The sequence below is a fragment of the Charadrius vociferus genome, unplaced genomic scaffold (assembly GCF_000708025.1).
Source record: "Charadrius vociferus isolate BGI_N301 unplaced genomic scaffold, ASM70802v2 scaffold134, whole genome shotgun sequence".
Classification (NCBI taxonomy): domain Eukaryota; kingdom Metazoa; phylum Chordata; class Aves; order Charadriiformes; family Charadriidae; genus Charadrius; species Charadrius vociferus.
Window position 1 is genome coordinate 284580 of NW_009648333.1, and position 17896 is coordinate 302475.

The window sequence follows — 17896 nt, forward strand, 5'->3', positions numbered from 1 at the left end:
TTTAGCCAACTCAATTCACAAGCAATATATGGAAGAGAAAATTCAAGCTCAGGTCCCTCAGCAGCAAGCTTTACCACGAAGCTAAAAGCTCTACTATTCTCAACACAATTTACTTTCCCTTGGCAGTAGTAAGTCTCTTACTGCCATTTAGCTCAATTTAACAAACTATTACATATCTAGGAAATTTGGACAGTAGATGCTTTAGGCTCCTAATTTACAATAGTTTGAGGTCTGAATAGGAGACTGCTTATATCAAACTAATTTCAGAACTATTTTTGCATCTTTTAAAGTTTTCAGTTTAACAAGAAAACACATTTGCAGGAGTAAAATGTACCTATTACTATAAATCTATAGTTAAGGTAAATGTAATTGCATTTATTTGTCTTGAAAAGAAGATACAAATCCTGTTCTGTCCCCCTGCTCCCAGCTTTTCTTATGCTAAGGACTGCTCCATGCTAGAAAAGAATCTTTACTCATCACTATTGTTATCAGAAGATCTGCATGCAATATTGATTTTTTTTTCATTATTCACTCATAACCATTTAAATAAAGAACAACAGGATATTGCTTTCTTTCAAGTAGAAAGAAGCAGAGTAAATATAATTAGGTTTTAATTAAAAAGGATGTGGATTTGAGTCATTTATGATAGCAGTACTAAGCATTACCAATAATTAGAGCTTTGCTTAAATTATATCCTTCCTAGAAATGACAGGATTAGAAGCATTTATTGACTGCAAGCAGTGGCTGAAGGACAAGAGACTCGGCACATACGAACAGTTGTCTATAGAAGTAAATAAAGAAAAGGCAGAATGAGAACATGAAAGTGGTCATTAGGAAACAAAACCACCCCGATTCTATTAAGTGGGTTCCAAAAGATGCTTTAGGGGACAAATAAGCTACGGTTTTGTCCCAGGTTCAGGAAATTTATAAGCACATCACAAATTTCCCTGATCTCTGGGCACTCCCCTTATTTCAAGTACTTAAAAACACCCAGTTTTTCTGTAAAACTTTAACACTTCTTCCTTGAAACAAATTCACTCATGCATGCCTACTGCTACAGAAGTGAACGCCAGCACTGATCAGTTGTTCACTTTCAGTTTCCTTACAAGCTTGAATGTGACTTCATTTACAACTTTGAAAATATTAAGAGTTCTACTATTGCTGCGGGACTATTCAGGTCAATGTTTCTCAACAAATGACCTGTAAAAGGAGACAGACATTCTTATTCATACAAGCAACCCAGTAATTTGTGGGACAATAAAAGTGAAAATTCCAGAATTCAGCTTATAAAAATTGTACGTTAACTGCATTCTTACAGCAATTGCTAGGTGAACAGCTGAGACAGCCTTACATGAGGGCACGGACTTCACAAACTAAGAAACAGAAATCAATATTATCATCAACGAGATTATATGTTATTAAATCTTTGTACAGCAGAACAAAACTACTCTGAGAAAAGTATTTCCTGTTTACATCGGTACCTTTTTTTGTATGCTATACTATGAAAAAATATCCTGAGCATACACATTTGGGGTTTTTTTCCAGGATTAGATCCGAATTACAAACACCAGTCAAGACCATGTATTCTACTCAAGTTTTTTGGAAAGTAAGTAGACATGACAAAAAGAAAGCTAATCATGTGATTAATGGAACAGACAGGCATGACATCCAGGAGATTGCCTTTAATTATTTTTGGATGCAAACACTACACATGAGGCAGGGACCTATTATGCCAGGCAATGGACAAGGCCAAACTTCCCTAGCAACAAACAACAACTGTTAAATCCTGGGGGTTTTAAGAACTATTTCATTATATTAAAGCACATCTGATTTTCATTTTATATACTGTTCTAGCAGCAGCACAATTAGGTTAATAAACTAACACCTGCAACCCACCTGTAACTGTTTGTTATTCCTCTTCCCCTTTCCTACCCTCACCCTTTCTCAATAGGCTTTCACCTGCTAATTACAGAGCAACATCTGTGGTTGTTCCCTAACCGAGCTCTATCAAAATTATCTAGGCTATTTTAAACATTTGTTTAAATTCAGATAATTTTAAAAGGCTGAGGTTCAGCCAACCTAAAAAGGGAACAGTCTATTGCAGGAAGGGACAATTGCAACATGCAGCACAGGGCAGCTCCTCAAATGGCCTTCAGAACAACATATTTTATTCATCTTCTTTTGTTATTTCTGCACTGTTAAATTCCTTATCAGTATAGAACATAATTCCCTGGTTCCTGTTCTGTTTAGAATGCAAAATATTTAAGGCAGGGACAACCTCTTACTATCCTGTTATAAAACCAACTCCAAATATAGGCAGGGCATCTAGAGGTTACAAGTAACTCATAGTTATTATGATAAATGTATGTTAAATTGGTGTTTGTACACCAATTACTACTACATAAGGATTCCTATATGGAATACAGGACTATACTCTGTCCAGAAGTCATTAAATCTACATTACTTGTATAAAATGACAATATTCTGGTCATTCTTCAGTTTCGATGGCACCACATCTGCAGAAGTAGTTAAAACAGTTCCTGTCCTGAGGAACCTGAAGTCCAGAGCAATAAGTATTGCTGTCCAAGCTAAAGTTGAGGGTGAAGAAAATAATGTATGTATGAAAAGAAGTCATTTTATCAGGTTTTGATTATTTTAAATATGCACTGGCCAGTACTCAACAGTGCCAGCACTTGGTAGGACTGAGTTTTGTATTCACCTTTCGCTTAAAGTAAATCTTTAAGATTACCTTTTAATATAAACACCACTTCTCAAAAAAGCCAGCAAGTCTATTCAAACTCAATCCCTGTAACTCTCCAAAAAGAACAGATGCTGTGTGACTAGCAAATCGCACATCATTTTTCCTATCTTCCTCTGCATTCAAAAACACAGTAGTTGCAACCTACATTCCAAAAACTGGTCTGTACAGTCCTTTAGGTTTGGGTTTTTTTTAAGTAATTTCTCAGCAAGCTAATTGATTTTAGATGTACTACAAACATGCACTTTAAACCACAATTGTTAGCGCTTTGCCTATATCGACATGTCAAGGTTCCATGCTGTTATAAAAATATAAAGCTTACAAGAACCATTCCAGCTTTACTCCCCTGAAATCAAATTTACATTTGGATTTTCCAGCTATCAAAGATAACTTCAAGAAGTTCCCTCTGTCATATTTTTCACTTTTAGGGAAAAAGGTTCTAGGATCCAAGACTGCAATGCAATACCTGCCATGTCTAATTGTAATTATACACTTTAGTGCCTAACTACATACCTTTTGATACCCCTTTTGTCCAGTACATACCAAATAAAATTCTTATTGAAATATATATACTTAACTTTAAAAAATAACTTTAGAAAGCAGTTTTGAGAGCATTAAGATATGAGAAGGCTGAATATATTTAAACTGAAGTAAATTATCTTCATCTGCAAAACCATAAATTACAGCAACTCCTTCCAAATGAAATGCTCACACTTGCCATAGAAACCGCTGTGTGTATTACCCTGGGATGCAATTAGAAGTTATCAGACCATTGACTGCTTCCAGTTTATTCTAGAGTTTTATGCACTTGACCTGGTTAGTTTTACCATTTCACAAAAGCAGATTCGAATCCTCACTATGCAATGAAACTTCATGTTCTGCTTTAGTTGCCTGAAGTTTACTGCATGACAGGAATATTCAGTAACACCAAATAAATAATTAGGAAACAGGAAAAAAGTAACATAAAAAAAAAAATCCAACAAAGTATAAATGTGTTCTTTTTTTCCAGCTGCAGCTCAGGCAGCTCAACTTACTGAGCCACTTGGGACACAGTGTTCTGTCTCAGACAAAATGAACTAGTCTAGCAAAAAAAAAAAAAAAAAAAAAAAAAGAGGGAGAAAGGAAAAAGTCCTCTTTTACTTTTTTAACTAATCCAGCAGATTACCCGAGTTCTTTATAAATAATTAAAAAATAAGGATTACAGTCACAGAAAATTCATATAGGTAAATGGGAACTAGGGAACCTCACCTACATTCAAATGCAATATACTGAACGATTACAGTAAGTTTATGGTATTTCTAAGCAAAGGTCATTTGTGCAAGTATTGAAAAAAAAAAATTAAATGGAGAAGGCTCTACAGCAAACAATGTGAACTTAAATTAAAATGGATTTACTACATTTATCCAAGATAAATTCTGTATTCAGCTACCAGAAAAAGGAGAATTCACCTCATACTGCTTTCCAGGGGAAGAAAGGGATTAAAAAGCATTAACTATGGCATACAAATTACATGGCAAAATTATTCATTAAATCTTAAATTATAATGTAGAGCTGCCAATGCCTCTATTTAAGAGGCTCACATGTCCAGTCTGCTACATGCATCAAGTGGTTGGTTGGTTTTTTTCATAAGAAGTGGTATTTTATGTCATTATATTTCCCATTACAATCAATACACATTAACAACTCAAACACTGACAGTTCCATTAAAGAAAAAACAGATTAAAAAAAGAAAACACAAACCACAAAAACATTTCCATTTGAAAAGAAACGTTTCTTTTTCTAAACAGATTAAAAAATAGTTTGGGCTTTGAAATACTGAAAATAGCCTACAGAATCAATAGCTTTCACACAGAAGCCATTTTTTAAAGAAGGAACAAGCATGAAATACGTAGGAAAGTTGTTTTTCCAGAAAGTTTCCTCAAAATAAATTGACAATTAAAACAATCATTTTGCAGTCCAAACATAATCAAATGAACAGCACAGTACTAGAGCTAGCCAGCTGCTTGACCAGAACATCTTTTAACACACCTCCAGAAAGTAGTACCATGTACTTGTAAAAATAAGGGCATCAACATGCCTATTATTAAATACTGAAGATCTAACAGCAATTGTTAATGAATTTATTTGATGTCCTGCCATGTTTGAAATCGAGACTGTCGAAGTAATCACTCTGTCTTCTGATAAGTGAATCCTGTTAATTTTTTTATTCAACGTTACCACACTTATTTCTCAATATTGCTGTTATCCCCTAGATTTTGCAGAGAAAAAAAAAAAGATTCTAATTCTCTTTAAGAATTAGAATAAATTTTACTTCATCCATACCTCTGGTTTCCACTTACTCCCCTATTCCGGGAGGCAACTCCAGGTCAAAGAAGCCAGATATTATCATACATTTACTATGTTTATAGAACACTACTCTCACCACTTAAAGAGTTAGTCTCTACTGATCTTTCATAAAATAGAGGAAAGCTGGTACACAGAGTGCCATTTATCACCTTCATGCATCTTTGCATAAGTATAGCAATTACCCTAAGTATATGCAACGCTAGTATTGCCCAGGAAGTAACAGTGACAATTTTTTATTCTGCTGCAATATGCTTCACTATAAGGCATACTTATTCACTAACAATCTGCTGCCCATTTGAACCAGTGTTTGGATGTGGAAACTAGCACTTAACTGATTTTTTTTTTTTCTGTGGTTTTGGTTTTTTTTGTGTTTCCCCACACGCCCAATAATCTCTATATTATAAGAGTCTATATTCGGCAAGCACATTCACAAGCTATTCTTCTTGTCCTATCTTCTAAGCTCTCAAGGAACAGTTTTCCAGGAACCTACAATCCTCCTCAGTTTCTACCACTTTGTTTTTTCTAGCTTTAAAAGTGATTCAGCCTACCATGTTTTTTTTTATTTTAAAGTTGTATTTTGCAATGTTCAAGCAATCAAGCCGATTGCTTTATGTGCATAATTACCTCTACATGATGTATGTGAAAGAATAAGTTTTCACTAAAAGTGAAGTCACAATTCCTGACAAGTAACTACCTGTGATGAAACCAGATGAGGTTCAACACATCATAATAACAGGTCATCTTCTACAAACAAAGCTCAAGGTTCCACACTTCATTAAACAGTCAAACTAAGTGTTATTTTAACAAGTACAACAAACATTTGCATTTTTTCCCAACACACTAAGACTGTTCTATCAACAAAAAAGGCTCATTTTTTTTTTTACCCTTGTTACCTGCTACAATAACTTCACTTTATCTTTCTCCATCAGTAAACTAAATATTTATTTAAAATAAATTTGTTTCAATAATAGCAAAGTATTTAATGTAGAATTCCGAAGAGCAACTATTCTTGGTTGATTTTTTTGCCTTTTTGAAAAAAAATAAAAAACACAACTTCACAAGCTAATAAGAAGCAAAACCAACACAATAATCTCAGCAATCCACTCTTATACAAACCAAAAAGTTAATTCCCCCAACATTTTTCAGGAAATCTGTATCCCACATAGTTATATAGAAGAGCTGAAAAGAAATTTGAGAAACAACAGGAAGGAAGTTTCAAATGAAACTGAAAAACAGGTTGAGGCAACTAGTTACCAAGCTTCTACTGACTATTTGATGCCAAAAGACTCTTTTCAAACACATTGCCACGGACAGAGCCCTTGAGAATGAGATTCTGACTTTTTAGCCAGTCCAACTAGCATCTTCTTGATTTATCAGATGCATAACACTAAAAACAAGAAACGGACAAATGCCTACAAATTCCATTAGGATCTTTTCTGTCTACGATTTCTATATTCCTGTTCTTGTAAAACATGTTTATCTCAAGCCAATAGCTGTATCAATACCATTAAAACACAACCAGCTTGACAGCTCCATTAAGCTGAAGAAACCATTTATGCAGATTAAATATAAATAAAATTCAAGCGTTAAGTCTCAAGGTTATAAAGGCATTGTTTTAGTCATAGACTATTAAGTCAACCTTGTGTGTACTTAAAACTCTTCAGATAAGAGTAACCTTGAGCTGTGGTTTTAGGGGATTTCACCAATAACCTTGACCAGTGTTCCCATGGCATCCCTATGCAAAAAAACTTGATTACACCACCTTGAATTGCACAACGAACCTAAATATGTACTGTTTATTCCCCAGGAATCTGATCATTTATCTACTCTGGGATCAATGCTGTTAAAGATGTTTTTTAATTAGGAAAGAGTTGTTGGCAAAACTGTCAAAGGAAACAACATTTTGATTAAAAAGACAAACAAGGTAAATTGTTCAGGATACTTCGAAAAATTGAGCTTATTTGAATACATGACATAGTACAGCTAAATGCCAGGTCAAATATGTAGGACAAGTAAAATAAGAGCAATCCATCTTAAAAACAGTGATTCTTGAAAAGAGCCTGAGGAGGAAGAAAGCATAGAAAAAAGCCAGCCAAGCCACACTTCTAATGGATACTGCAGCAAACAATCCTTTTTTGTCTTGGGTTTGTTTTTTGTTTTTTGTTTGTTTTTTTTTTAAATAGTATAATTACAGGAAGGCAATATTTATGTTCAGCAATGATCTTACAAAAAAACCCACTATACTCAGGGACTGGACACTTTTCCAAATAAGTATCCTAAAACTCAAAGAGGGATCGCAGAAGAACTCCTGGAATTCTAACACTTAAAAAACATGGTTTATCAAAATAGATTTGGATTTGAGTCTCAGTTTTATCTGTTTTATCACAGTTTCAAAGAATCCGTACAAGGGAAGCCCTGTGGCTAGTAAAGAACTCTACTCTAGGAGACAAATACAGAAGACCTGATAGTTACAGCCTCAGCTGCACTTCGACCAGATGTTCCAAGTACATCTAACCACAGCAGCAACTGACAAAAAGCCTAAGTCTTACTCACTTCAAGCCCAAGCGATACTAGGCAGAAAAAGATGCATCACGAACTATAAGAAATACCTTTACAACCAAAATGTGTCCACCTAGTGTTGCAACTCTCTACAGCTTGTGTTGCACAGGCTATTGGAGTACGGTAACCAGTATCCGATATCAAAATACATAAGTATATCTGCATTATAACAAATCAACGTGAAATTACAATAGATCCAGGGCAGAAAGAGACCTTCATGTTTGAAAAGCAAATCAGGAAAGAATGAACCTAACATGACAAGGAGGTACTGAGAACTTAGCAATTAATCACTGTCACAATTTTTTCAGAAGCCTACAGGAGACCCGAAAATGATCAACAATGGTTAATTACACTCTGTCCTTTACCCAAGAGCAAAAATAGCTCCAGAATATAATAATTCTGAAATCCAAGACTGAAGTATGGTATAACAAGGTATATACAAGGTATAATGCAAATTTGTTACCATTGTTTTTTCCAGTTCTTCCTAAAAGTCTAACAGACAAATAATGTTTTTTCAAACAAATAGTTTGTGTTGATGAGGAAGTAAAACACAAAACCTAAGAACTTCTGCAGTCACCAACATATTAGGCAGAGATTAAAGACATGGAAAGTCATATATCAAGTAAAATGAAAATCCAGGTTTTCAAACCTATTTATGGTAACCAACAGTCACTTCACAAAGTGTGCTAGAGAGCAGTTTAACTATATTAAAAATACTTCCTTTACTTAATTCCTTCCCCTAAATCTATGAAATACTCTTAACCACGAAAGTGTTAGCTCATGAAATTATACGCCTATTTAAATCAACCTAAGCCACTACCCAACATCATCTCAGTTTTACCCTGCTCCGGAGTTTATAACATTTGAGGCTAAACTTCTGAAGTGCTTTTGGTTAGCTTGTTTAAGGAGAACATAATTTGCCTTCCTCAACATTAGGTTTTATGGTCATATTTAACAGTATACCAGTCAAACAATCCTTCCTGCTTGTAACACAATCCACCACACTACAACTGAAAATATAATGATACATATTTCTTCCATTACCTGTTTCTGAAATATAAACAACGGGATCCCGCTTTAGAACTTTACCAAGTTTTGAAGTTGCTGCTTTTTTCTCAGATGGCTTCTTGGATTTTTTCACTGGTTGCACCTCCTCTTCCGAATCTGTGATTTGACCACAACATAAATGTAGATTTCCTCCACATACATACAGGCTTTAAGTAACAGATCACATAACATCAGTTAACGTGTTCACATATATTCAACTGAGTGAGAAAAAGATACCATATGGAATGTCAGAGCACAGCTTTGATTTCTCCATCAGCTAATAGCCTAGCCATCATTTATTCCAGCATATACATGACTAAATGAAAACTTAGAACTCAAGTCTAGACAGTGGGTTTTGTTTACATAACAAAATATTTGTTACTTATTCAAAGAACTGCTATGCCTGTATAAAAACCTTTCCAAAATGGAACGCAACTGTCAAGAGTACAACACCAGATTACTAGAAAAAACAAACAAAAAAACCCCACACCACAACAAACATTTAACATAGATTCATTAGCCTGATTAAAGTTATATGGTATTACATTATGTTATATTATATTATGCTGGTGTATTCCACAACACCTATTCCAAAAGCTAACAACAGCTAAAATAGATCACTGGGGTTGTACTCCGATTTTTCAGAACACTGGTAGACTGCCACTCACCTCACCAACCATTCTCCATACCCCAAAAGTTGTCAAGATGACAAACTTATGCCCCTGTGGATTATGTATCCCACATCCTAATGAATAAGCATGGAAAAACTGAAGAAGCAGAGACAACTAGCAAGTGTAACACAGGACTACCCTTCAAGAGCCTACCTTTTTTAATGATAAACCCTAATATATATTGTCATTATTAAAAAAAAAAAAAAACACAAACAAAAAAAGCAGCTATGGTCAATTGACTTGAGTCTCCGCCTCCAAAAAATGCAGCGCTATTTCTCTTTTCCTCTCCTACTACCAATGGGCTAGAACTTGCAAAATCTCCAGCACTTTAAAAGCAGCAGTTACTACTTTTGTACTCTACCTTTTAATGCAGAAATTTTTCTACTGCTATTCCTCACTGCTAAACAGGAACTGTTTATAGAACAGATTAACCAAAGATTTAAACATTTGTTCTATATACAATAGCATTATTCTGACAGATGTTTGTGCGATCATTTTTCTCCTGTAAGAGAGACAGTCTTCTGTTGTTAAGACAACTGCTTCTAAAAATTCAAGCTGAAGTCTTCAGTAGGAGTCAAAAATTGCAGAAACTTCTGCAATCTTTTCTACAGTTTCACAACAACTATTTAAGATTCAGAATCCAATCAAAGAGGGATTAAATGATGTAACAGCTCAGAAAGATTAAACTAGAATTTTCAAGCTTTTACATTAAACCAACTTAACTTGACCAGCAAGGGTTCAGGGATTTGTTGTTTGGGTTTTTTTTTGTTTGGGGGGTTGCTTTTTGTTGTTTAGGGTTGGGGGGTTGGGGAGGGGGCTGTTTAAGATATAAGTGCTATAAAAGGGGTTTCCTGTATTATAATTTTCCAAAGAATATTTTTATAACATGATAGTACTGCTTTAAATCATATTCTGCACGTTCCATACTGTAAATTTAAAACTGTGGGATGAACATTTAATAGATTTTTTAGTAGAGAAAGACTTGGAAACACAAGTTAGCCTTTTAAAACATTGTCCTATATTTCATTCACACAATGCACAGAAACGTGAAATTATAGCATACAATCAGCCTCCTGTACCTAACGTAGGATGTTACTTATCCTTAACAGAACAGGAAACATAAAACTCCCCACAATTTATATGCATCTTCATAACAAAAAAAAGTTTTGGAGTCTTGATAGCATTTACTATCTGAACTTTTTTTTGGTGGGTTTTTTTTGTGGGTTTGTTGTTTGTTTGGATTTTTTTTTTAACAGAGGTTTTTTTAGAATTTACTTCGCACTGCACATTACGTGCATGGCACACACTGCACTCTCAGTACTATCAAATATATTTAGCTATCCAGCAATACTTACTGTAAAAAATGTTTTTAATTGCATTTACTAAAAAAACAAACAAACCACAGCTTGCTTTCAGATGTACCATTTACCTAATTGACCTTGAATGCTGATGCAAAAGATACAGAAGAGCCTTCAGGAACAACTGTGAACATTACCTGAATCGTAGATTATTCTTTTTTTCTTGCTTGTCCGCTTTTGTTTGGAATCATCTTCACTGGGTGAATTATTCACCTAAGAGTCACAGTCCATTAGTTGAATCAGTACACAAGTCCTTCCAGCTTTTACTCAGTTACACATTCAAATTTCTGAGTTTCAAACAAATTCTAACAGAAATTATTTATTTCCCAATATTACATTTACAAACAGTCTCATAATAACTCATGGGTGGGAGGGGGAAAGATGCAAGGCAGAGGGAATAAGGAAGAAACTGCAGCAGTAAAGCTAAATGTGCTCCAAGCAAACCACAGATTATTATGTTGAGAATAAATATTCAAGTTCAATGCAAAGTAAATCAAAAAGATTTTCAAGCACTTCCAAATTTTAATCCAAAAAAGAAATTGCACAGTTCCACCAGAAACAGAGGTCATACAGGCCAGTAAGTTCCTTGTATGGAATTCAGCTTTCACTTTTGGTTCAACTCTGGTATTGGCTTCGCTGTAACCACCAGAATTCCACACCACTTCAGAGTAAAATGTATCGGTTCAGATGATTAACACGAAAAGTCCCCAGAGACTAGAACCCAATCTACTTTTAACGTGCCGTTCTACAAAATTTGGTCTTTGCAACAGGTTTACATAGGTCACCACATCCAAGAAAGGCAGCGTGAATGTTTCCTCCATGGGTGTTTTTTAAACACCTGTTTAAAAGAACTGGTCAGAGTGCACATATACCACAGACTTTTACCTTACTTGAAAGCATGACATCTTTATGATATGTCTACATCTACTGTGCATAAGGCTCAATCTTAATTAAATTAAAAATTAAATAAGCAGACCTACTTAGAGAAATGGGGGCCATGGCTAAAAATAACATCAAGTACATCAGATCGTGCCTACAGTAGCACCACTATTATAACTTCTACCTCTCCCCTGCCCTACAACACAAATATTTTGAAAACTAGCAGTTTTCTTCACCACCTTCAAAATTTTGCTACTAGACGTTAATATTAAGTGGTAGTTTCCTCCCATGCCTATAAAAACAACTGACTTATAGTCTGTTTTTTGAGTATATGAGAAGAAATACAACTAGAGATACAAGAAATCTTGCATCAGAGAAACCAGGTGCTTCACAAATAAGAAAAGCAAAACAAACCTTAGTCTCCTTTCCCCTTTTCTTCCCACTTGAGGATCCTTCACCATTTTTTATTTTTTCACTCTTTTTCACAGTCTCACATTCTTGTCGCTTTCCAGGAGGTACAACACCAAAGAATTTCCGGATATCCTAGTAAAATGGAAAACAGATATATATATATTTAAATACGGACAGAAGTTTCACACTACAAAACAGCAACACACTTAAATTACTTTCCCAACAGCTCCTCTCTTACAGTATATGTTGATCTAGAAAGTCTGTTTACAATTGAAAAAACAAAGCCCAGCTAGCTAAACATTGCTGCTCAGACACCACTCCACCTTTCTCTTGTCTTTAAATAATGAAAAAAAGTTTATTTCTCCCTTAGTTGGACATCTTTACCAATACACGCTTCAAAACAAACACCCACTAGCAATGAAATACAGCGACTTAAAACAGATGTAGAATTAGAATTTTTTTTCTTTTTTGCAAATAAATCTTCACAAACCTAGCCCAAAGTATTTCTATAGTGAAAATGATCAACTCGACTGTGAAGTCGTGTCCAATGTAGAAAGACAGAAAAGCACCAAGAGCTAGAAAGCAGTCAAGTAGTGGGATGTACTGCATTCTCCACCTTCTCATAAATTTAGGACAGTAACTCTCATCTCACTAAAAAAAAATTAACCATCAAGAAACAGATTTAAATGTACACAAAGAGAAAGAACTTTATACAAAGAGCTCCAAAAGGTCTATTTTGTAGCCTCATTTTATTATCTGACCACAATACAACTATAAAAAGCTTTCTAAATACATAAAATCAGCAGCTGAAGCTTCAGTTTTAAAAAAAGCGCTATTGTACACACAAAACCAAATCTGACTTCTGTTGAAAAAAAAAAAAACAACAGTATTTCAGTTTTATTAAAAAGGAATTGAGGAAACATATACCTGGTTGGTATCACTACCTCCAGGAGTAGCAGCCATTTTAGAGAAAGTAAGCACCTCATATGACCTAAAGATATAGCAGGTAAAGGGTGTGGCTCAGGACTATATTCTATCCAGCTGAAAGCTATTCCCCATTATAGAGTTCATCTGGGTAGTTTTTGATTGTTATAAGGGAGTACAAGTAAAGTAGTAAATTCTTAAGAAATCTCCCTAAAAGTTTGATTGACAAAAAAGGGTGTTTTAGGCTCCTTTTCTTACCACTCAGTTCCCTGGTGGTTTGGATTTACATTATCAGAGCCTATAAGGCTTAAAATCAATGGAATACGTAATTTGAAAGCATAGACAAAATATGGGATAAATAGCGATTTATTTAGTGTATTTAGCCTAAAACAATTTTCTAGAATCAGAAATGTTGTTTCCTGTAAAAATTTAGACTCTTCATGTTTTACCTGCATGTAATAATATGGATTCAGCGAACAGAGAATGGTAGCCTGGGAAGCATTCTTCCTCAATGAGACTTCACACATTTCCATCTATGGAATTTATGCCTCGAGGCATAAATTCTCAACACACTGCTATTTTACATGTACTCCTACAATATAAATGCAGTACTATATAAGCTCTGAAATGTTGACTGCCAATACCTATAGCTAACAGGTCTGAAGAAAGCATCTATTTTAAAAGTCTTGAAATAGATTCATGGACTCAATCACTCAATCATTATTACTGACTTCTTTTTAGGCTTAAGGTAACAGAGGCAACAGAAAAATTGATTACAAGTCTCATTAGATCTTTTATGTAGTAAAATAATTTAAATACTTAGTACAACGCTGCAAAATAAAGTCACTTTAAAGTTTCAGGTGTATTTTTTATAGTTGTTACTTTTAGAGTTAAAATATTTGCAGAATAATTAATTTTAGATCAATAGCAATCTAGTATTTAAACTAAAAACTGTTAGCTAGTAAGTAAGCTGCTCTGCAAACACCGTATGCAATAACATCAGATTTTTTTAATGGATTTCTACAAGGAAATACAATCGTATCCTGGTTTATGAAACGCAGGCTTAATAAAGAAAATATATTAAATTGACCTGTCTGCTCCAGCTTCTTTCACTAGTTTAATATCACAGTTCCTGAACTGCTAAGGCCCAAATTATAACATGTAAATTATTTTCTGCCTCATTAGTTCTCATGAGCTATCGAGTTAGCTCTTCAAAAAATTAATGTCATAGCTATAACCCCTGCTATGTTTAACATACTATAAAGAGAACCTAAACTGGTACTTCAAACTTTCAAAAAATAGTATCTAATCCGGGTCAACTTTACAAGCTATTTTCCCGCAAATCACTTCATAAACACCTGAGATAAATAGGTGACAGTCAACTGCTACTATATTTCATAATGCAGGTAGTATTTCATTAGCTTAACAGGTCAAATTAGAATAAAGATTTTTTTTATTTTTATTGAAAGCAGCATCTTCTACCCATTTATTAAGAAAGCACCATCCATACAAATACTGTATTTTCTTTGAAAAGAGTGCGGTGATACAGCAGCTACATATTCCAAAATTGCCTCCCTATGTTACCACAATTCATTTTATTCTCTTGACACAAACCGCACTTCAGTCCTCAAGAAAAGGCAGCTTTTTCCTTTACTTTTATTGTTACATGCCTGTGTTAAGGAGTTTACAGAAAATACTGTGAATATTAAAGCACACAAGCCACCTAGAAGTTTCTGAATAAGTTTGTACTCAGGTAGTAAACTTTAATTTCCCATAGTGACCATCTACTTCTGAGTGACTAAACTACACAGCCCTAAGCTACAAAGGAAAACTGACATCTTTGTACAATCTTCTTCCATCTTCAGGGTTATAAATCCTCCAATATTCTTCAGCTATCCTGCTCTTCAGAAGAAAAGGTAACCTTGTTAGCCACTTCTGGACTATAACAGATGGTGAATTCAGAATTGCTTGGGAGAAAAGTATGTCACAGTGCAACAATAAAGTTATCTTTCAGTGAAGCTTTATCCAAGAATCACGAGACAGAATTTTTGTGCCATTTATTAAGAGATGTCAGACAAGATATTACAAGATGCCTTAATTCACTGCATAACTAATAGCAGAAAAGAAGCAAGTTAAGTATCTATCAGACTGATTGCCATCCTGCAAGTCTGAAGACTATTTAAGAAGTGTTATATAAGCTGAGATCCCAGAATGGATCGCTTGCCTCCATTCTGGGTTTATGTATCTAACATACTCTGACTGACCATCTTATTGGTATATAATGCCAGGCATATATAACAGTTCACCAGGTGGAAAACTGGGTATGTTTAGCTTTTATCTGTGCTCAAACTAGGTAAGGTGCATACCAATGTAACTGGCAAGTTTCCTTCCGAGACATTCCCCCAAAAACTACAGGAGTCATCAGCCTTAGGTATCCTGGAGATATGCTCATCAGCATGGCTGTCCCAGGTGGTGCCCTTGCCCAGAAGGGTAAAATTAAAAGAGGCGAGGCTGTACTAGTGTGGCTCCCCATGGTGCTTCAGCAGCAGCAACAAGATGTGAAACTTTGAGCCATTCCACCTAAGTAAGAGGTGGAATTAAGTAAGAATTTCTGACTGGTCTTGCTAAATTAGGGGGGTATGATGCATAGCATCTGAACAGCCTAAAAAGCAATGTTTGGGTGCACTACTTCCCGCTGAACTATCTTAGTATGAGCTCAGTAATGGCTGTACCATCTAGTTCTTGCCAGTTTTGACTTCTGCTTCAATTCCTCCATCTTATGCCAGTAACAGTAGACTACAGCAATTAAACATGTCAGGTTGCAAGTTTTCTCTTGAAAGATTTGTATGTGTCTGCTGACAAAGAAGAAATAACATGAATAGAAACTGAAAGCTATTTGTTAGGTAGTACGAAGACTGGTTACTCAAAGAGTTTGTCAGGGTGACTTGTAAGACTTTAGTAAATACCCAGCTCAAAAAAGTCAGTTATAAGAGTCATAAACACTCCATACTGGGTTTTTTTCCTGCATTTCAAAAGCACCCTAGACCAAAGATCAACTACGCCAACACTTTGATGATAAAACCATCTCAACCTAACCATAATAGGCACAGTGGTTTTAGAAGACTAGAGTCCAATAAGGCAAAATATTTTCCAAAATACCATATGATTCAGTTTGCACCTCAAAATATGAGATAGAAAACTGAATTTCACCAACCTAGCTCAATGACTGCCATAGAAAGTAATGCACCTTATTTCAGGTATTCTGAAGTGTGTGCATAAGGGCCCCTGCATCAAAAGAATCACATTTATTTACAGTCGGCCTATTTCAGTGCAAGTTTTGTGCAAACATCAGCTCTGACACACAGAAAAATTGCACTAACTAAAATGAAACTTGTAGTATCACTTCAGTGAAACCTGCTTGGATCACTATACTTAATTAATGTTTACTAATAGTGGCAACTGAAGCACAGGTAATATACAGTATTTTTCAAGCAGTATCACCCTTCTAAGTACGTACCACCTGATGCTACAGCTTTGGCCATATGAGTGTCTCTCACAGCTAGAGGCAGCTCAAGTAGCCCCTACGCCCAGTTATTCATTCTCTCAGTTGTACCAGTACAGCACTCTGCTCGAGAACTGGGTCAGGCCATTAACCTCGGTAAAACAATAAATCCCTTCTAAGACAAATCAGTTCATTGTGTAACACTACACACACCAGTTCAGCACAGCTGAGAAGGTACTGCAGAAACAACCCAACGGAGACTACGTAACAAAAAAGTCTGTTTGCAAGGGTATGATATTAAATTCCAATATGCTTGTGCTGTCAGTGCACACACAGACCGGGCTACGTGGTTACTAACATCACTGTATTTTTGCCTCTATCCCCACAGCTGCAGGAGTGATGGTTGTACAGCCTCTTCTCCTCAGCACTGAAAAGGGAACAGGCTGAGGCAACTCATCCTATCACCACAATTATGGTTGTCTCCCTCCCATTTAGCAAACTGCTAGACACTGCGAGATGTGTGACATTCAGTAGGAGACTACATAGAGGGAGAAAGCCTTTGTCCCAGGAAGGTAGGAAAGGAGGAAGCAAGTCTTCCACTAAGATCAGTTTTCTAAAGACATGGTGGGCATGGAACAGGGGAGGCAGACTTGTCCTCATACATCAATTTAAAGTCATCAGCCACCCCCAACAAACTATGAAAATATCAGTTTATATCAGAAATATATCAGAAAATACCTTAGTGCTGGCAGACCGCTATCAATACTGTGAAAGACTCAGATTGTATTGCCCATCATTGCTGAGCATCAGCTATAAGATACATAAAAAAGGTTAAACTCTATGGAGAGTTCAAAACCAAAGTTGAACCTAACTGGTTTTGAATGGCATTTGTAGTTAAGTCAGTAAAACATCTGCACAGAGACCCCATCTGAGCAGAAGCAAATTTATTAAAGCCAGGGGTGAAGAGGGGACACCATCTTACAACGGCTGCATCAGTGAGCAACACTTTGGGAAGCACACATATGAACATCTATGTATTTATATTTACAAACTCTTTATACCCTGTTTAGGATTGCATCCTTAGTTATTTATAATCAAGTGTCTACTTCCAGACTTTTAAGTTCTTTTTCCCCCCTCACTTAAACTGTTTTTCTGCAAACGTTGCACACTGTCCATCTGGGCAGCAGAAACACCCTCGCGTGTGTTCTTACTGAAATTAAAGGAAGAATTAAAACTTGGGCAGACCGCGTTTAGAGAGAGGTTAGCCCGGCCCGCTTCCTCGCCCCCCCGGAAAACCTCAGGGCCCGCGCCTTATTCACCGCCCGTTCTCGGGAGGGCGGCCCCAGGGGCTCCGACGCTTCCCCCTCGGGGCAAAAGCACAACGGCGGGCATTTCCCCGGCCAGGGGTTTATTTTCCTGGCTCGCATGAGAAGCCGGGCCT

The 17896-nt window shown here is 35.8% G+C and overlaps 1 protein-coding gene across 1 annotated transcript in view; it reads right to left on the bottom strand.

The window, feature by feature from the left end:
- Window positions 1–12992, bottom strand: part of RFC1 (replication factor C (activator 1) 1, 145kDa) — a 32921-nt gene extending 19929 nt beyond the window's left edge. Inside the window, exons 1-4 of the mRNA XM_009884998.1 lie at window positions 12957–12992; window positions 12033–12161; window positions 10877–10952; window positions 8708–8827 (exon numbers count right to left, since the gene is read on the bottom strand). Coding sequence (XP_009883300.1) covers window positions 8708–8827; window positions 10877–10952; window positions 12033–12161; window positions 12957–12992 — 361 coding nt within the window. The remainder of the gene's footprint in view (window positions 1–8707; window positions 8828–10876; window positions 10953–12032; window positions 12162–12956) is intronic.
- Between the last annotated feature and the right edge of the window lie 4904 nt (window positions 12993–17896).